Genomic DNA, 21,898 nt, shown 5'->3' with positions numbered 1-21,898 from the left:
TGTGTAGTAGCTCTTGGAAGACTAAGTATGGAAGAGTTGTGTGCAAATACAAATAATGAAAGGTCAATTGTGGGGCGGAGAGATTTGTGGAATATTTTGTTTTTCATTGTTTTTTTGTTCAATGCGTTCTTTCAGATGTTTATTGTAGTAAAGAAGGGTTTTATACAGAGAGGAGGAAGTGCTTCAGCATGACATTTTTGCTTGCTGTTGTGAATAGGTCAGGTATACCTGCTGAACTCGTTGGTAGTTTTTTGTTAATTAACATCCTGTGTACTTTAACTAGGATTGGGGACTGCAGTAAATGTGGAAATACATCAGTAAGGGCTAAAACCATACTTAATAGAGCAAGGTAGAGTTGTGTTTAAATTATGTATGTGGATTTACAAATTACTGTTTAGGCATTAGAATCCCTAGTAGATGCACTCACTTACTCCAAGTCAGCAACAGATCTTCCCTTTTCTTCAGAGCTGAAGTTGGCCCCTGAAGGATGGGGTTTGTAGTTGAGAAGTACAATGTTTTAAGGAGGTAGGAAGCACAGAGAGAAAACCCCTTTCTTGAGAATGAAGAGGTTTTTAATTTTTTTTTTTCCTCCGGTTAGTTGACAAAGGAGACCTCTAACACTGAGCTGCTGTACTTTCTCCAGAAACTTAACCTGGCAATTATACCATGCCATCTTCCTTTTTTGTTTTGTGGGTTTGGGTTTGTTGGGATTTTTTTTTTCCCTTCCCCTTTCCCCTCCATATCTGGTGGTCAGTAAGCTTCTGACAGGCATATTAGATATTTCTTCTTTTTTAGTAGCTTGGTAGTTTAGGCATTACTGTTTGTATGCTCAGATTTTTATGGAGTTGCCCTTGCAAAAGTAATTCAATACTTTTTTGTCAGAGAACAGCATGAGTTCTGTAAGTTCATAGAGATAGATCAGTGAAATGCAAGTCTTCACTAATTATACTTGCTCTGTGTTGCGCTTGGATAAGAAGGCACCGAGCCCCATCCAGAATTGCTATTAGAAGTAGTTTTGAGTACCGGTCAAAATACCAGCCTGATATTTTCCTTCTATCTCCTAAATCAAGTAAAAATCAGCTTACATGTCCTCAATACTTAAAAGGTCTGCTGCTTATTGCCAGAATAAGTCTGCCTATGAACCTTGGGGGTACATATTAATTAAAAAAAATAAAGTTGCCTTTTAAGCAAGAACATTGACTAGTTTTTTTTTGAAGAGGTGTGCTGTTTTTAGGTTCTGTTGTTTCTGAAGTTCTTAACTCATTAATGCATTTTAAAGTATATATCACTTGTCAATGAAAAGTCTTCAGTGTAATGTTGCATTTATAGCATTCATTTCTGATTTGAATTTGATCCATAATTCAGAAGAACAGGATTGTTGTTCTCTGCATTTGCATCTCATTGATGTTGGTCACTTGTTTTTTTTCCATGATTCTGGTTGAGAGGAAGATTGTACACAAATACCAGCTTGTGGAGTAAACTTTCTGTTTAGATCTTTCCTTTCTTCTTGTGTTTTGTTTCATAGCTTAGGAACTGTTGTTTACCTGCCTTAGTTTTGAATGTTGGATTTGGAATAGAACATAAATACTACCTCGGTAGATACCTCCGAGTAGGAGATTCTGAGATTGTATAACTAATAGGTATTCATCCGTTGTTGTATGGATGGATCTGCTCAATTTATTCAATTAGTCTCTGCTATTTTTTAAAGCCAGTAAGAACAGTAGTTGGACACAGTTGGTTCATTTCAGTTACTTTGGCATAATATTAATTCACAATTCTAAGCTTTTATACGTTTCTTTTCTTTCTTAAGAGCAGTGTAAAATAGTTGAATTCTGAGAGGCATGGATTCCTTTTGAGATTTGCTACACTTCTTTGAAACTGTGTGCTTTGTTTTTCTTTCATATACACTCAGTATTTTAAGAAAAATAATATTGGTTGATGAGCAGCCAGTTCCTTTCTACACCTTACTTGCTCTCATTCTAGTTGTCTCTTATTGTATAGCATAGTACACCCTGTCTTCCAGGAAGGCTCGTGCACCTGTACTAATGGTGTACATTCATCCACTCAACACTTCAGTTGCTCAGGTTGATTAATGCTTTTTCAGAAGATTCTGCTTCTGTAGAGTACTGACATAAGCTTGATCAATATCTTTCAGCTATGTGGTGTATAAACAATCAGAACATACTGAACTAAAAATTCAAGTTCACTCTAGTTGCAAACATTATGATCTGTAGTGTCAGAGGATGCTGAGGGCTGTACCCTGTTGTTAGTGATACAGGGACTGCTTGCTCTTGGAAGATCGTCAACTGAATTATGATTTAAAGTTGCTTTAAATATGCAGCAGTCTCTCAAATTTATTTTTTGTTTCTCTGCCAAGTATAGGTGGTCTAAAAATGTGAATGCTGCATGGAATAGATCTCTCCAAATTCCTGTTCCAAATTTATTACCGTGATTAGTTGAAATGACCAATTGTTATCTTGTTAACGTATCTTAAGTACTGAGGGTAATGAATATATTAGTCAAATTAACATATTCAACTTCTGGATCATACTGTTTAACCTAATTGATTGAATTTTGGTTTGAACTCATTTGACTGTATTTGATTACTGTTGTTTTTAAAGTGAATGTCACTTGCATTAAAAGTAAAGCAAACTTGCTGTTGTTCAACACAAATACTATTTCTTGGGCTTTGATCTCTTTAGATTGTTTTGAAGTTAGTCTGGCCAAAATAATATTTTGCCTTTTTTTTTATTCTTCCACAAATGTAAATGTTGTCCTTGACACCTGGAAAGTTGTAAACAAAGGCTTGTGAGTCTTTCTGAAGGATTTCAGTTTCTTCAGGGAGACAGCAGATGGGCAGACTGAACAAGAGAGAGACCTGGAACTCTGGATTTGTAGCATAAATAGGGTTGGAAGATAACGGAGGATATAGAGATATATGTTACTACAGACAGGTGGATTGGCATGTGAACTTGAAGTGCATCTCAAAGCTTTATGATAACTCTTTCTTATGCCTTTTTTCCTGTGGTAAATAGGAAGTAGTTCCTCTTCCGTTGCGATGACTGTGATGGTCATCACAGAACTGTTGAATGTGGTAATGTCTGTCTGTCTCCTTACTTTAAAAGCCCCTGGGTAAAAGGCAAAAGCTAGTTAAAAATGAAGCCTGAATGTAGTAATTGTTGATATGCTCCTTTTTTAGTAGTGTTGTAATTGTAAATGGTTAGGGTAATAGATTCAATATGATTTGATATATAAAGGTGCCGTTACTACTGTAATACTGCTGCTCTGGACTGCTTGATGCTGGCTGAAGCATATAAGTCTATAGTGTGTATGTTGTGAGACTTGTACCTTTAAATGCTTCCGACCAGTTGGACTTTTTAAGGTGTTTCAGGTGCTTTTCAGTTTTGTCTCATTTCTCTTTTTATTTATTACCTTCTTACAGATAGAGCAGAGAGTTAAGGTTTGGTAATATAACAGCTTTTAGCAGAAGTCACTTAAAGCAAACAAGGTGGATTAGACCTTAAAGCACTAAAGGAAATATTCAGAGGGCTATAATTTGAGATACTTTGTGCATTTCTTACCTATTCTGCAGTTCTAGGCTTGAATTCTGTAAATTTACTGATTCTGGCAGCTGTACATATATATTGAACATTTTTGTAACAGCCTTTTCAGAAGGTGAATGGAATTGTTCAATTTTTCACTTTAAATATAGTCAACATTGAAAAAACTAATTTATGATTTTTTTTGGAAGAAATAATTGGACAACAAGTAGACGTTGAAAGCTACCAGTCTTTTTTCTGCTTGAAGCATGTCACTTGAAGTCTGTAGTGGAATGACAAACACTACCAATTGTATAACCCTACTGTTTTTTGTTCTAAACTTTTGGGAGGGGGATTGCTTTTGTTTTGATGAAACTGTTTAATATTCTTTTCTGTGATGTGTTTCAGTATTTTCATGGCGTGAAATTCCAGACCTAGTTTGGTAAATCAACTCCTAATGAATCTAATGCAGCATGATCTATGTACATGGAAATTGACTGGGATATACAAAGCTCCTGTGGCTAAGCATTATCATTCTCTGTTTAAATGGAGCATTACCATTCTGTTTAAATGGAGAGATTTTGTAGTTCTGATTGTTGTTGGAATACTTGGAGCCTTTTCAATATACTTAAAGTTATACGTAATGTCTCAGAAGTTGATTTGTTTCAAACTAGGTAAGAATTCTGATTCCCCCCCCCCCCCGAATTCATGTAAATCAGTTTGTTTCTATGATGGAGCTTTAATTCTATGAATCAGATTGTAGTTGTGTTACCAATACTCAAATGTGTGTAAAAGTAAAGGAGCAAAGCAAAAATTATCTAATATTGGTTGTGATTATAAATTACAATTTAGTCAGCCAAATTAGGTAATTAAAATCAGTCACATGAATGGAAAGCATGTTTATGTTTAGGAAGGTTAAATACCTTAATTTGTCGCTCACTTTGGAAATTTCATAGAATGCATTTTCCCCCCAAGTATCTTGGTTGAATATGGAAACTTTCATCCCAGCTGTCATTGGTAATGCCTACTTTTATCCACAAAACAATACTATGCATCTTCATCATGGGTTTAGTTGCCCTGTTGCTTGGTGTGGTGCTTTACCTTTTTTTTAAATTTTTTTTTATTGACTTGTTAAAGCATGCTATTGTGGAGGAAAAAACAGTAATTGCTATTTATATAATACAGCTGTAAGGTCTTCTGATTTGGGAGTGTGCAATTTCTGTGTTTCCTCCCACCTTTCAAGGTGACTAATAAATTTATTTTTAGAACTTAGAATTATAAAACTCTGAATAATTCAGCATAAAATCTATTGCCTGAAAGGGATGCAGAATTTTGGCTAAAGTTCCAGTAACTAATAAGATGAAATGAAGTGGTTACTGAGCACCTCTCCTTTGCATAAACTTAAGTATAACCTCAAAGCCTGTTCTGCTTGGTCAGCTGTTCCTGTTTGGGGGAGGAAAAGTGACTGCATTTCTCTGATTTTAAAAAGGGAATGGTGTCCCATAAATACAAGAATCTCTGTTTCTGCAAAGTATTTGTAACAACAGTATCACTATCTGCAATGGTGCTCCAATTTAAACATTCTTTCTCACTTCTAATTACTGAGAATTGGAAGTAGTCTACAGCAAAATTGCCAACTTTAAGTGCCTTGGGTAATGTCACATGTAGTCACATCTAATTAAAAGGTATTATTATGGAAATTAGTTGTTGGACTGTATATCCTGAGGATCCATTGTTATTGGAATATGAGTTTAATGATGTAAACCGTGAAGCTTAGAGGGCACTGCTGGAACCTACAATTAGGTTTTTGGAGACTGATTTACACACAGCACAACTTGTTAGTTCTCTAGATAAATGTGTCACGATTCCCAAGTAGAGCATGGAATTGAACAATTTTTACTCATCTCCTGGTGTTATTGAAACTGGTGTCTTGTCACTGTTCGGAAAAACCTCATCTTAGTGGATGGGATGAAACAGATTATTCACCATCTCACTTAAACATGCCTACTATTAGATTGTTCACGGGATCTGATTTCCTGAAAGAGTTTCTGTTAACAACCTTTCAATTACTGTTTAAAGGTTTTTATGACCACTTAAAGGAGGGAACTACCAAACTGTACTGTGGGCCTTTAAATCATTGCAAATGGGCCTCTAATGATAACAGAGATTCCTATTTTAAAACCATGAAATTGTTAATTTGTCTATCTTTACAGCTTTCTCACTTATGTTGATAATTCTAAGCAATTTAAAATCCAATTATTTCCAAAATATGACAGTAATTAGATTAGTGTTTTTACATGAACAGAACATGTAGCATAAAATTCATTTTGAGGGATATTATTTTATAGTTACTTGAAATGGAATTGAAATGACCCTATTAAGATTTTCTTTAAACTTGTGGCATGAGGAAAAGGGTTAATGTTTAAAACAATCTTAAATGGAAAGCAAATGTGACTTTAATGCACAGTTTATATTAGTATGTAAGAAAAGCATCGAGGAAGCAGAAGTGAAGCAAATAGTGCAATTAATACAGTACAAACAGGAGGATTTCTGTCCTATTAGGTGAAGATACAATAACGCTAATTAAACATGCTAAAAGAACAAGTTGCTGTTTCACTAAAGGTCTAAAGCTATTATTTATATAAACAGCTACACAATTTATGAATGGTGAAAACGAGATCAGAAATTAGGGAGCGAGTGGGGGGTGTTTTTCACCTTGAGTGTGTTTGACAAGGCCTGGCTTTTGTCTTTGGTAACTGATAAGGTCTCTGCTTTGTTGGTGTGTGTTCTTGTACCTCCTGGCTGCTGATCCAGCCCGCGGTGTTGTCAGCTCAGTGAGGAATGTCAGTAGACGGGAGCAAAAGGGACATGAAATGGTTGACACCGAGGGATGGCAATAAATGAGATGGGAGCTAAATATATAGGTTTGTGACATTCTAGCAGCTGGCTTAAGTCCTGCTGTTTGTTGCTTGGGTATACTAGCCTTAAAAAGGAAGAGAATGCATTGTAGCATGAGGAAGAAAAAAACAGCTGGTGGCTTATCAGTCAGCCCTAATGACAGGGAAGGTTAAAGAGTTTGGAAGGACAAACTTTGATAAAGTGCTTTTATTAGTAACGTAAAATTCTTAATTTTATAGAAACAGTTTTATAAAACTAGTCTAAAACTTGGCGGTTTTCCATGGCTCATTCCGGGCAAAAAGAAATTAATTCTTCCTTTGCTGTCCAGAGAAAGTTACCTTAAAAATTAACTTAGTTTTGATTCAAGCAGTTTGTTAGTTAATTTTACAGTAACATTCTTTTGATGTTTTCTTACTCCTTAATGGGACTCTTTGGAAACAATTTGATACTTGATTAAGTATCTTGCAGTTAAACGTTTTTTTCTAAATTAAGTATTAATTTTTCTTATAGATGAAAACATGAATGCTCTCGAATGGTATGAACTTTGTATATCTTCATCCCCCTTTTATTAGAGATGTAGAAAAGTATCATGTGATTTAAGTGCAATTTTTATATTTGATGGATTTTCAAAATAAAAGTTAATGTTTGGAAAAATCTGTTTAACTGCTTAAAAGCTTCCTATTTTATATGTAACTTATAACTACACCTAGTTCTTTTACACGCAGTGAAGGCTGTTGGAATGTAAGCTTGAAATGAGTCCAGCACCTTAGTTGGAAGATTAATGCTGCTTGATACTGTTTGGTGCTTGTTGTTGATTGAGGTTTGTACTGTTTCTTCTCAAGAACTTGTTTAGTTCTTGAACCCAAACTTGATTGTTCTCCTGGCCTGTAGCTGTCAGGTGACCCAAAGAGAAGTGAAGAGCAAAACCTCATTTACGTCTCCTCAACAGGTAAATAAGTAACGAACAAGCCTTTCTGTCCCCTCTGTCGTATCTGCGGTAAGTGTCTGTGTTGGTGGGACACCCTAGAGGCCGTCAGTCCTCCACTGGGTTCAACAGGTGAGAAGGAATGGGCCCAGCCTTGCCCTGAAAGAAGCTCTGGGCTGCAGAGAGTGAAACTGTACTCCAGCCTAAAGCCTTCAGTGGAAAGGACTTTGCCATTTTTTTGTTCTTAGATGTGGACAGGCGTAACTTTTTTCTTAAAAGTGCAGCAACAGAATCTGACACGGTTGGAAGAGATCAGGAAATTCCAGATCTCCTCCTCTTAGGAGGAGCTGGTATTTCCCTTTCCTTAAAGTTTGTTGGAGTGTTTGTAGAAGGGAGGTGTAGCGCAGGAGCTTAGTGGCAGCTCTTAGAAGACTGCAGCAATGACAGAGGAGTCTCGTTCGTCTTAACATTAAGAGCTGTTTTTTTCCCATGATAGGAGCTGCTTCTCCTTGTTGCGATAGTCCTATCAGAGTGGTTTTCTATCAGTTTGAGATGGTCATGCATTAAATTATTGTCTTAGTATGCATTTAGCTTTTCTACCAAGTACTAAAATAGGTACATGAAAGTTCAGGTGGACTATATGTAGCACGATGATGCACAGGATATGGTTTTCAGGCCTTGAGTAAAAGAGATTAGAGAGATTTGAGCTTCTTTGCTCAGGGAATTTGATGTATTGTGTTCAGTCAGATTTACTTTTTTTTCTATACCTCTGTATAGAGAGGTTTATGGCTGTGGAGCTAGATATATATATATATCTCTCTAGTCAGTTGAAAATCTTCTCTTGCATTTAGTACATGATACCGTTTATGAAGTGCTGTTACCTTTTGAATTAGTACAGCAGCCCTTTGTGGATCTCTGTTTTGAATTCTGTAAGTTTTTTAGGTCAATGCAAATATTACCTATGTGATACATGATACAAAAATATCAGAATAAATATCAGCAAAATTGTAGGTAATTTAATAAACTTGCCTTTATTCCTTCTTACCTATCTAATGCGAGTGCTGATTGTCTTTAATATTAGCTTTTTTCCAAGTGATTATTTAGTTCTGTACAGTAAAAAACAGAAGCACACAGCTTTTATAGTTTTGTGTTAGAGGTCAGTAATTTAAGACTTGTTCTTAAATTAACTCTCTCAAACTTTGTAGTCCATTTATCTGACTTCCGCTGCTTCCATTTAAAGCAACTTAAGCAATGCAACTTCTGCAGTGTTTTAAAGTTTCTTGACTCTTTGACAATGTAATATAAGGTCTTTATGGTGGCAGTATATAATTCATTTTCACAAAAAAATGTAGATCTCCCTTTTGGTTTGTTTGGATTGCTTTCTAGCTTCCATCTGAAGGTTGTATTATCTAATGCTGAAATTATATGATGGAAGTGTAATTTTGCTACAGAAAAAAGAAAAAGAAAACAAAATCCTTAAACAATCCTACAACAGTCTGGAACAGTAAAACTCCTTAGTAATCACTTAGTTTTAAACTAAATGGTAAATGTCTTGGCATAAATGTTTATGTCTTGGGTTAATTTTTAGAAAACTGAATTGAGCATTGGTTAGATGTGGTAGTTTTTCAAATGTAGTAGGTTATAGGATATATAGGGTTTTGGTGTGCTCTTAGATAGAATGACCTTCAAATTAGCAAAATAATTTATGAACAAATGATGTTTGCTCATTAGCAGCTAATCTGGCAAAACAGTGCCCTTGAGTTTAAAGATACTTTCTTTGTGTTAACATATAAAAATATTTTTTGCATCTTTTCTGCCTTTGATAACACATATATACTCATTGTGTTGAAAAAATCAGGTGGAATCTTCTGCCCAGAGGAGCTGAAAGTAGATTTTATGGGAAGATTGTGTTATATTTTGTGGTTGTGTGGATGAGAATTATGTTGGTACACTAGATAACAAGAGAAATATATTTTGAAGATTTTGATTTTTGGATGTACAGGAATTATTGCATCCTGAATTCTTATAGCTGCATGTTGAGAATGAATTCTGACAGATACCTAGTTCAAACAGATAACAAAGGAAACAGTACGTTAGCTTCTCTGACTAGTTGTAATGCATTCAGTTAACTAGGTTTAGCTACTGCTGAGGTTCTTCTGTCGTGTGTTAGAAATTCTGTGCTAAAAATTAAGTGTTATTTAGATAAATTTCTAGCTATCATGATAACATTTTATTAAAAAAAAGTGAACATCTGAAAGAAACACCAAGTATTTAATCTGAAAACTTGATAATTTACTCAGGTTCTCTTATAAAATGCAAGTTAAGAATTAGGAGAAAAAAGTTGTATACTTCAGTGTGTGTGGTTTTGGTTGGTTTGTGTTGTGGTTTTTTTTTTTTTTTTTAAATTTGTGCTCAGGAATTTCTTTTTTTCTTTAATACAGAAAGCTCTATTACCATTATTAAAATGACCTGGAAAGCTAGCCTGATACTTTTTTTTTCTTCCTTTTTTATAAATCTGATCCATTGTATTTACATGGGGTTTGTAAAGCTGTTTGTCAGTTAAACAAGCTCTCAAAGCCTTCAGCGCAGAGGTTATTAGAGGTGAATAATGTGGATTTAAAGGATTTGGTAATTCATTCTAAATCCCAGCTATACTTTTAAATGCATTTTTATTTTTTGCTTTTTTTAGAGGAGCATTTTAAGCATTAGGATGCGGTCTGCTGAGTAAAAACTGTATTTTATTGACATCACATGGATAATCTGGTTTGTCTAGTTTACATCTGCAGTGATCAGAAAAAGATTCTGAGCTTTTTGAATGATCACCAGTGGCTGATATTCTGCTCAGTTAAATGAAGGTAAATAATCTTGTAATTGGCAAGTGACCTCTAGCAATAAAACTAACCTTGCAGAATTGTGGCATCTCTAAATGGAATAAATTGATATTTTTATTGTAAGATGGTTATGTTCTTTAACGTTGCTGTGCTGTCTTGGTGCTTTAACTGTACAGTGCTGCTCCATAAAAACAATTTAGTTTTTATTGTAGCAAGCAATATATTTATTAAAATATATCACTCAATTAAAACGACGTCAGTTTTCTATCTGAAATTACATGGTGTGCTGTTTGACATATTCCAGAACACAATTTGAAGCAGTTTTTAATTTGTTAAATAATGTAATGTTGCTGGAATATAGGCACTAGCAAAGAGAACATTATAGTTGAGTAGGGCTCAGGGTTACCCTTTGGAAAATGTAATACTTGCAATTCTTGTAACTAATAGATTTACCTTTTTAAGGTGAAAAATAAAAATCTAATCCCCCCCCAAATCCTGATTTTTAGTATTAAAAGTTCTTAAAAGTCCTTATTTATTCTACTCCCCGTTTTAATGTTACTCAGAGAACTTTATTAGTAAGAAACAGTAATAAATGAGCAGTTCTTAAGGTAGGCCAGACTGTTTATTATGGTAATCCATCCCTGAAATCATGAAAGCATGTATTGCTGATGCCCAAGAGGGAAGGCTGCAGTTCTTAATCTCACAGGGAGAAAGAGGTGTTACTGTTCATCATGGATTCTGTACTGTCTTATTAAAGCTTTACTGGAAAACTTAGATAAATCTGTATCAACATTTCATATTAAAAGACTGTGTGCCGTCCCTATATAGGCAAGGTCTGTTTACTAACTGGCCGACAAATGCTAAATATTATGCTCAGTTTTGGTCAGCCAGCTGGCTTGCAGGGTGTGCATGTTCATTCAAGAGATTTTAATTCTGAACATAATGTTAACTATTCAGTGTCTGAATTGTCCTGATGCCATTTTACTAGCTTTCTGGATGGGGTGATTTAGAGGTTAAACAGCATGGAGGAGGACTGACTCCTGTATGCTATGCCCATAAATACGCCAGTGCTTAGAACTGAGATTTAAGCCGTTCTCCCCTGCCCCAAACAGTGCTCACTAGTGAGCTTGAAAAACTTTCTGGAGATCCCATGGAATCTATGCTGTTGCAATTGACTTAAGAAGTTGTGCTTAAAAAAAATTAAAAAATAATCTAATTTAAAGGAACTTAAAAGTTAACAAAATTACTGCTGCAATAACTGCATTATGTAATACCTAGGTTAAATGTAGATTTGGGAAAGAGTAGTAGATGTAGGTATTTGTATGGAGAGAGCTCATTTACTCTTTGTTACTAGCTGAGTTTTTCATTGTAACCTCTGAGATGTCTAATAAGCAAAACCTCTGCACTAATGCGTTGTTTTCATATTCCTGTGGATGCTGATACTTTTGTATAATGTATCCCAGACTTCAAACCAGTGAATGTTAACTTTGTTCTCCTGCTGCAAAAATACTATATGTTTTAGTAATATATTACAACTATGTTCATATCCTTTATTTTTGCATTAGTAAATATTTTACTTACAGAAGCTTTTGAACTAGACTAAACTTGTCTTACTCCCACAATAATTATCAGTTCTTGCCTGTAACAAGATGGGTTATTCTCTGGCTTTGATGTTGGGAAGTGATTATGGTAAGTGAAATAGGACCCCCCCCCCAAAAAAGACCATAATCTGTGTTAAAAAAAGTATACACTGAACTAAATAAAGATGGAACCAGTCTTAGTGAATTACATATGCACTGAAAATTATGATTGACCATTTACTAAACTAAGAAAAAGAAAAATACTTTCATTATCTTCTTTTTTCACCAGTGATAAAGATTTTTGCTTTATTCTTTGTGACAAATAAAATTTTAGAGAATTTGACATACTTCAGATATTTTTAGCTGTAATGACCCTTTTATTAAATGTCAGGGATTAAATTTCTCACACTTGAAGTAACACCAAAGGTATTTCAAATGGTGTGCTAGAGGTTTTGGTTTTGCTTATCCACCACAAAATTACCTAATCACAAATACGAAAGATCCTGACTTTCTGAGGGTTGATATTCTGTATTTTGTTCTCCAGTACCTTAGTAGTTTTATTTTTGTGTTTAAGTGATGAAGAAGAGATTTGATGGTAACTTATATGTGTAAATTTCTTACAGTACGGCATTTCTAATTTACTACTTCATCGCTTAAATGCTTCAATAGTTCTCATTTAGCTTTGATTATAGTATTAGAATGGCGTATGCGAGATACACCCAGCAAATATAAGTGGATATATTTGACATAAGCAGATTATACGTGTCATGCTGGTATTCACTACATATGTACTTTGGCATTTACTTGGTTATTTTGCTTGGAAAACATGCTGCAGGGTGGAGGGAATGTTTCTCATGTGTTGTTGTCTGTAGCCTCTCTTTTATTATCAGTAGGTGTTTGTGGAAGAAAACAACTTCACTGTTGTCACAAGTGGTCTTAACTACCTAATGTTAGTTTATATGTAAAAATTAACTTCTGTATATGGTTACTACTGTCCATGTTCACTGACAATGTTAATACCATCTGCTCTGTCAGCTTCCTCTCCCTGTAAAATCTCATCAGACTGTTTTTTTAACTATGCAAAACACTTGCCAGATTCCACTGAAGCATATTTAATCCTCAAAATACATGCTAATGCAGTCAATGAAAAATTTTGCAATTTCAAAATTGTTTTATTCCTGAAACATTATACTTTGTCCATTTGATTTCTTAAATGTGTACAAGTAGCTCTATATGTAAACATTTTGTTCCTTGTTTTCAGTTAATCTATGGTATGGTCACTGAGTAAGCTGTGTATATGAGGCACTTGTTTTTATTTGGTAGTAGTTCTTATTACTGCTTTTCTTCAACAAAAGCTGTGTAGCTGTTTTTTGTTGTGATGAGTGTGGTGTTGAACCACTGGAAATAATAAGGCATGAAATACATCTGAGGTTTTCTATTCATGGAAGAAGAGACTTTCTCTTTCCTTAATCACCACCTATCAAAAATCTAGTGGTATCATCTTCTGTACTGGATGAGATAGTGGTAATAGTTCAAAGTATTTCAAGAAAATATTTTGACTGAAAAAAATGGGGGGAGCTGTAAATGTGAACTGAAAGGCTATGTCTTTAATCAGTTCCTGCTCTTAGCTTACCATTGGTGGCAAATTTATTCATGGTCATTTTGAGTAAGGAAAAGAAATCATTTCCGTGTACATGTTAGTTCTCTTAAAAGTATGTCTATGTGTGTGTTTGTGTGTGTATATATATGTATATAAATATACATCACTACAGCTGCTCTTGTGAAAAAAAAAGCCAACTTTGTGACAAAGTTATCATTGTGAAAACGGGTATTTGGTCATGATATGTTAATTGAATAAATATTGGAAAATGTTACTGCTGGAAAGCATATTCAGTTGTAAGATAGGATATATTGCCTATTTAAGTTATTTCTATTCTCCTATAAAATGTTTCAGATGAAATTTCAGAGAAAGTAGTATCAAAGCTACCTATATATGTTATGCTACAAGTTTTGTTTTCTTTATTAAACACTAAACTACCTAACTGAAAGTATATGATCTTACCTTCTTAAGGTTTAATATGCTGTATTTTGTTTTCCAGTACTTCAGGTGGTTTTATTCTTTTTTCAAGTTACAGGCTTTCAAAAAATCTAATCGGATGTTTTTTATGATTATCTAAAACTCAGCTTAGAGCAATTCAGGCTTTTTCTGATCAATGCAGAAGTATCTTATGGAAAAACAACTGTATTACCAGTATCTTAAAACAATGTTCCTTTAAAAAGAAAATGACAAAAAAAAAACCCAAACCCAAATTTGCTAATTTTGGTGGTTAGTGAAAGCTTTTGTTGGGTTCAGAACCTCATCATCTGAGTATTTATGACGTGTTTTGTCAGCGTAGTGCTATTTTTTTGTCTTCTGTGGTAGTATTTCCAATTTTAGTTTACATATAAATATGTTTCAATTAAATGCATTAACTACTTCATCAAAACCATGCATGAAAATAAGTACTCAAATTTAATGGTAACTTTAAGAAATTTATTAATACTTAGGAGTAGTGTTAATCTTGCTCACAAAGAGGAGTCACATTTAACAAACAACATTGTGAGTGTCATACACATTTATCGTGCTTTTTTTTGAATGCCTTTCTCTTTTTGCTGCAGTTCCTTTGTGTCTCTTCATTACTTCATTTCCACAGTTAGCACTTTAGCCTGTAACTGTCAGATTAAGTCATCTCTCAAATGGTCTTGGAATAGGACTATTGTGATCTGAAGACACGGAAGGTCCCCCCCAAAATGGCTAAACTGACTGTTAGCGTTGCTGCTTAAGATAAAATTACCAGATGTTCTCCATTATAACATCCAGTTTTCAGTTGCTTCTTAACCTTGACATATTTTAACCATTGAACTATGCAGAGCCTTGGTCTTCAGCTGCTTTTTATTTGGTGGGGAAAAGCATATGAAAATGAAGTGAACAGGAAATGCTGCTCTCCATGTCTTTAAAAAGCAAACTAAAACACCAGGACATTTTGAACTACATTTTTGGGATGCTTTAGTTTGTTTAATGTATTATATACAGTCTGAAAGATGATCTGGGTATGGGAAGGATGAATATAAGATACAGTTTTCTGTGTTCATGGAAATCCACTTAACAGCTGGCAGAGTTATGGCTAACACTTAAACTGAGCTGTAAAATAAAATACCATAATTGGAAAAAAGTATGAATAAGGGAAGGGCTAAGTTGCTTTCTAACTGATGCAGAAGTCTGAAGTTTTTGTGTCGTGTTACAGTTTAAAAAAAGAGGAATTCACGATGTGTGAAGGTAGTCTCAAAATGGAGAACAAGTTTTCATGTATGGCATAACTATACTGAAGCTTATTTCTACAGACAGTTAAGAATTAAACAACACAATCAAGAGTGGTTATTTATAGTTACAAGTACTCAGTTGTATTAACTACAGTGGGTTTTTTTTAAGTAATTCACAGGATTTATGTGATTTTTCTAAGTTGGAGATCCGAAGGTGAGACCAAATGCCATATTATTAGAAACGTAGACATATTGCAAAGCATTTGCTGTGGATCATTGGTAACGAAAGGGCTTTTTTTATTGTGCGTTCAGAATTTTTGCTGAATTTAAGTATTTATTATTATGTTTTAAAGTATTCTTAGTTAAAGTCAACACGAAGCATGGTTTTGGTATAACGAGAAACTACTGAGGTTTTCCTGAGATTTTCCTTAAAATAAAGTTTAGACTGTGGTGAAAATGTTTGTACTCAAATATGCATTGTATCTGAGTACCTTCTAAGCCTTTTCTTGATTTACTTGAGTTGAAATAGACTTTAAGAATAGCTTGTTTGGGCTTTTTTCCAGTGATAAGTAACTAGATCTGCAAATTTAATGTATAGTAAATCATTGGAACATTTGCGAATAAGATGGTAGAATAAATTAGTTTTTAATTGAGCAAAATAATTGTTTAACCAAATGCATGTGCTTTTGTTCTGTCTTGCTAGATTTGGATATTCTAACCAAATCAGATTTTCAAATTATTCTCCAGTAATAAAGGAAATAATATTTTTTTTATCAGATAAATTAGATCTTGCTATATCTTTCAGGTTTCAAAGGAAAACACAAAATACAAAAGGCACGACAATAGTATGTAATTTAGTACTACTGGACTCCCTCAAGTTCCTCAGATTTTAACTTGCATGGCAAGTTTCTTAAACACTGCATTTCCCATACACTGTAAAAATCAGACATGCTTCTTTGCAACCTTATACTAGAAAAGTATCTTTAGCATAGATCATTCATGTTTTCCTTTACTACTTTTGTTCTGGGTGTAGGGGCTGGTGAGGTACAGGACTATAAAAGCACCTGCTCTGCTTGGGAAACAGCTGTTCTGTGCATAGGGAATACAAGCTGTTTTATCAGGGAATTTGTGATGCAGTGGACTTGTTAGGTAGGACACCAGGTAGAAATTTTGTCAGCTCTTGGGAGCATCAGTTGCTACAGAGTAATCATTAATATCCCAGAGTAGATGCAAACATTAGGATTTAGAGTAACTTTTTTCCCAATATGTTTGTTTCTGCTTAAATATCTTCAGTAACAAAGATCCTCATGTACAGAGTCCCCCAACATATGCTGTCTGTCTCTTTTCTTAAGAGTGTGTATTTTGGGCATCTTCTCAAAGAAAGGCAACAAATGTCTTACTAAAGGATCTTGCTGGTGTGTGTATTTTGTGCATGCTGGAAACTTCAAGCTTGTAAGGTTAGCAAACTAAGGGAATGGGAGTGATGATGCAGAGAAACAGGCAGAGAGGGAGAGTGACATGGTGTAACTGGTTGGAATTTCAGCAAAACGGTTCAGCACCTGAGCTCCACTAGATACTCTAATTCTTGGCTTTTTATGAATATTGTCAGTTTTATATGCTTCCTGGGTCCCCTTATTGTTCCTAAAATGTAAAGGATTCTAGGTGGTGCATAGAATGCTTTTGTGTTTATGCACATCACAAACACATTCTTCTGGAGGTTGTTTCTTGAGTTCTTATTTCAAGTTTGTATAGGAAGATTTCAGAACACAAAAGTAAAACTTAGTTCAGCTTTTCAAAACAAAAACACCCCCCCCCCCCCGTAAAAAAATTTGTAATTTCCCCCGCGAAAAATGTTAGATTTCTAAAAATATATTTGGTACCGAGATACATTAATTTGGGGGAAGGAGAAACTAACTTGATAAAGGAAAATGAAGTATTTTATTGCTTTTTCTGTATTGTTGATGTAGAAGCAGTTAATCTTAGCATGGGTCACTTCTGCTAATTTTTAACATACTTGCTAATTCCGACCCGTGTGAGCTTGGGTACATTCAAAGTAATGCAGTCTTAAATTGGTCAAACTGATTTGTGAACCGCTGCTGTTTATTTTCTAGCAATTCACAGGGGGAAAGGTGAGTCCTAGAGGATCAGACAAGTGCAGAGTGCGAAAAGCTGTAAGAAATTACAGGGAAATATTCCTAGCTTTGGTTCTGTACAAACGTTAGAACGAACAGTATTCCTGAACACAGGTGTGGTGTTTGTAGGGAGACACAAGGTGATGAAAAAGAGTGCGATTGGGTGAGAGTATGAGACAAAGAACTCTTGAGTTAAATGTGATTAAAATGGTCTTTTGAATTTGTCAGATGTATCTGGTTCTGATAATTCTGCTTGATAATCTAGCTGGGCTGGCAAGTAAGGGAAGCAGTAGCTCCTGATACAGCTGGATTCTGGTAAAACTTTTGAGACTGTCCAGCTAGAAGGCTTAGTCTACACTGTGTTCCTGAGTTGTGGTCTGCTGGTCACTACTCTCTCTACCTAGACCCTTCACAAGACAGAGTTGTTTTTTTCCTATGGAATTCTCAGCTAGGAATTTGAGACGGTAGTCTGAGGAACTGAACGCTGACAGTGATCCATTGGTACAGAAGCTTGGGGATCATTTATTAAAGCAATAGTTAGCTTAAACTATGATAATTGATTACTGATGACTTAATTAAGACTGCACCTCAGGTGGGGTCCTGCAGCATTTTCCTTCAGCTTGGATCTCTAACACATTCAAGAATAACTTGGTTGATGGGATAGAAAGTACGCTTAGAAAACAATTAAGTCATACCAAATGCTTTTAAAGATGGAATTAAAATTCAAAACTGTCTTGAAATTAGTATGCTTGAAGTCAACAATGTGGAATTCATTATGCAAATGTAGAGCAATATGTTGTTGTAGGGGGGCATAAAAATTGCATATGAATAGAAAACAGGAAAACTGGCAAGGCAGAGGTAATGGAGAAGAGTATCTGGGGTCAGTGAATGTTGAACCAAACATAGGAACTAATTTTTTGGAGAGGGAAAGAGAAGCTGGGATGTGTTAATAGGATTATGGTTTGTAAGATATAATTGTTCTGAGTAACTTAACCTTGTTGAGGTCTCAGTTGAAGTATTGCCTTGTCCAGGCATCCTGCTCTAAGAAATGAACAAATTGGAGGGCCCAAGAGAGGTAACAAGAACAGTCAGGGTTTTAGAAAGAATATCTATCCAGAAAAGGTTCAAGGTGCTAATGCATACAGTCTGGAAAGAAAATACAGGGGCTTTGAGCTACCTTGGAACAATTTGTGAAGGTTCTCTATAAGGAGAATATTCTGGGAGTAGCTGGAAAAGAAACTGGCTTAACATTTAACAGAATGTGTTGCCGTTTAAGTCAGCAATTTCTCAACTAGAAGCCACAGTTCTAAATAGTGGTCAGACAACATGAATAAGGTTGCAAGCTTGAGAGTAATACAAATTCCTGCTTCTTTTCTTAGTAACGTAAATTGTTCTATTTAAATTTTGTATGCAAATCATCTTACCTTAAAATTTGATTATTCTTTTAATCATGATCCAAGTTAATAAAATATTGGAGACTGCTGTTTTTCCTGGGAGATAGAGAATGTAACGCTAGTCACCTTATGTGTTGGTTAGAAGAGTGGTTTAAAGTCACGTTTGTGATATTATTTTAGCTTTACCAGTGGAAGGGGATAGATATCTAAAGATTTAGTGTGCAGGAAGTGTGGTTGTGGAGAAAAGCAAGTAAGATGCTGTTTATGTAAGATAGTGGCATGATTTTGGTATTAAGCATGAAATGTGTAACAAATGCAGGATTTTGATAGTATTTCAAGGCTGAACTTTTATCACTTGTAGCTGGTTCATTGCTTTATCCAGTCTTAGTGAGTCTTCTTTAATTTCCTATGGTTCAGTTTGTGTATGTGTTCAGAAGTACCTTGAATCTTTATTTTTTTCCCCTGATAGTTGATTCAGACTTCATAATATGTCTTTGTTTTTTGAGCTTGAAATACTAAATAGTTTTGGGAGTGTATCTTCCCTATGAACACTTTAGCCGTTGTGAAACACGATTATTTTTGTTGAAGAACTTTAATTTGCTTGTGTTCATGATTTCTGCTGACTTCTAAATGTTTTCTGGTCTTTGCGGTTTTATAAAGATTTCAAATATGTTGAGCTGTAGTACTCAAAAACAATTTTAATTAGCTGAGGAAATAAAAGCCAACAACTTCTTCACAATTCCATTGAATGGTTTTGTTTACCATCATCTAAAATATCCAGACTTCTGTCCTTACTGCAGAGTTTCTGTTCTCTTAATATCTTCTTTGAATTTAATCTTCAATCTGAAGTGCCTAGGTTTATGTATGTATCCTTAGAGCCTGGTGCTTCATCTTTGCACTGTAGTTGTCACAGTGTACTGCTATATGTTCTTAATGCTACCTTTGTTTAGCGCTTTTTTATTTATGTCATAATTTCCAGAATGTGTGATTGAAAATAATGAAAGGGGAAAAAAAACCTGGAAAATAACTAGGAAATAATGTTATGTATTGCTAAATGGTGGTATTACTGTATTAAGTGTAGGCAGGGCGTTGACTGCTGATATTGAAGTTAGCCAACTAAACGTGAAATACTTGCTCTATTTGTATGCACAACTGAGTAAAGGATACAACTTATAAAAAATGACATGTGTTTTTGTCATGTGTCTGTATATACACATATATATACACACACATTTTATATTTTTTTATATATATGGCAAATACAATGTTTTCCAGGCATGTTGCCCATGAAACCTAAAGTGAATACATAGCAAGCCTCAGTTTTTTTCCTGAAGGAAGTGCTATGGCACAGGTAGACAAAGAAGAGTTTCTGTAGGTGTGGGTGGCTGGCCGGCCAGCAGCATGCTGTCCAGATCGAGCCCACCAAAACAGCACAGAAGGGTGAAAAAGGATGTTTTCTGCAGGCTCCTTAGCTGTAGGCAGGGAGCACATGAATAGTGGGTCTAGGGTCCTTTCCTGAAGGCCCTGTGCTGTTATGGGATGGGACCTACACCTGGCACCCCATCAGTCCCACCACATGGAAGCTGTGTGTGTGTCTCGTTACACAGCCATAATGCCTGTGTTTCTGTGATGGGATGCATGTTGTTGGCCTACCCACTAATGAGCATGTCTGGTCATGTTAGTGATGAGGGAGGGTGGTTTGTAGTTTCTGTAAGATCTCATGTGATTTAATGAGGAGGAAATTAGGACTGCCACTGCCCTAGAATACCAGATGTTAAACTTAAAAACCTGTTTTCACCTAAAACCTGGATCCCCCAAAGCAGGGGTCACAAAGGTATCAAATATATGAAAATAGTACTTACCTCATTCTTTAACCTCAGGTATTTAGAGTTCTAAAGTGATAAACAGTTGATGATGCTTTAGAGACAGAAATATATCATGTTAAATTTTAAATTAATTTTGTTTGCTTGCTTTTATAGAAATAATTTTTTTTTATTCCCTCCCCAGTTTAACTTTGTTGGAAGAATCCTTGGGCCCAGAGGACTAACAGCTAAACAGCTTGAGGCAGAAACAGGATGCAAGATAATGGTCCGAGGGAAGGGCTCAATGAGGGACAAAAAGAAGGTAAGCTCTTGAAAGGTAGCGTAGTTTCAGATGCATAGTTTTATTTCCTAACAGAGGGTAAGCTCATGTCTCTCTTACTCTGATTTGTTGTGTTCTTACTATATGCTTTTTCATTTTCTAGTGGTTTTTTACAAACTTAGTAAATAACACAACCAATCCTGAAGAAGTTAAATGCACATGCTCCATAATGGTGTGGTTGGGAGTCTTAACTAGCAATTATAAAGTATTCTTCAGTAATAACTTCTAATCATGCCACGTTTCACAAGGTAAAGGTAAAAATTGAAGTTAAATGTATTTTTCTAAGGAAGAGCTGTTAACCTTAAAGGTGTCCTTAAAAACTTTCTTGTATTGAAATACCAAAGTAGTGATTTGTGCAAGCAGTGTGGATTGGAAAAAATGTTTAATGTATTTCTGGCAGTGAATTCTGTCCGAATGAACCAAGAAGCACTGTGTTTCTGGATTTGTTTTGTGTTCAGGTGGAGTTGCAATGTAGTTAGGGCTGTTCCTTGCCCTGACCTATATAATATGTGCTCTGCCCATATAAATAGGGAAACTATACTTTTCAGGATAGAGCCATCCTGAATGTTAAGTTGTTTTGGGGTAACTCCTGTAAGTAATTTATTTTTGCAGGTTTATTTTATAGCTATTTTCTTCCATCTCTGGTTACTACTACTGAAGTTGCACCAGCATCCTCACTGCAGTTTTGAAATGTGCACTTAACAGTATGCTTTTCCTCTTTGTTCCCATAAGTATTATTTCTTTTGGTTCTTTCTTTAGAAAATCCCTTCTTTTCCTTATCTGATCAGCCACATTCTATTGATACATTTGTAGCACATAACAATTAAAATAGAAAGCTAATGTGTCTACCCAGTTAGGAATCTCAGACCTCCCAGAGCTTATGACTGTGTCCCTTTCAAACTTCATTTGATGCCTCTTGTTTTCATAATCTGCTGTAATACTGTTACCACCATTTCTCTTACTCTACCGATAGCTATTTTGGAAGTTTACATTGCCAGCTTTTGAGCAAAGATCTATTCTAACCTAGAGAGTTTTTGGTTGTTTAGGTTCTTGTGGTGGGTTGACCCTGGCTGGACGCCAGGTGCCCACCAAAGCCGTTCTATCACTCCCGCATCCTCAGCTGGACAGGGGAGAGAAAAATATAACAAAAAACTTGC

At 35.2% G+C, this 21,898-nt stretch overlaps 1 protein-coding gene across 1 annotated transcript in view; it reads left to right on the top strand.

Moving 5' to 3' along the window:
- The window catches only part of QKI (QKI, KH domain containing, RNA binding), a 126,365-nt gene that overhangs the window by 7,714 nt on the left and 96,753 nt on the right, over positions 1–21,898 (top strand). The window contains exon 3 of the mRNA XM_010584523.1: positions 20,607–20,723. Coding sequence (XP_010582825.1) covers positions 20,607–20,723 — 117 coding nt within the window. The remainder of the gene's footprint in view (positions 1–20,606; positions 20,724–21,898) is intronic.

This window comes from Haliaeetus leucocephalus, unplaced genomic scaffold (assembly GCF_000737465.1).
Source record: "Haliaeetus leucocephalus isolate CR32 unplaced genomic scaffold, Haliaeetus_leucocephalus-4.0 Scaffold992, whole genome shotgun sequence".
NCBI classification, from domain to species: Eukaryota; Metazoa; Chordata; class Aves; order Accipitriformes; family Accipitridae; genus Haliaeetus; species Haliaeetus leucocephalus.
Note: the sequence above shows the minus strand (reverse complement) of the source record. Positions and strands in the feature narration are given on the sequence as shown.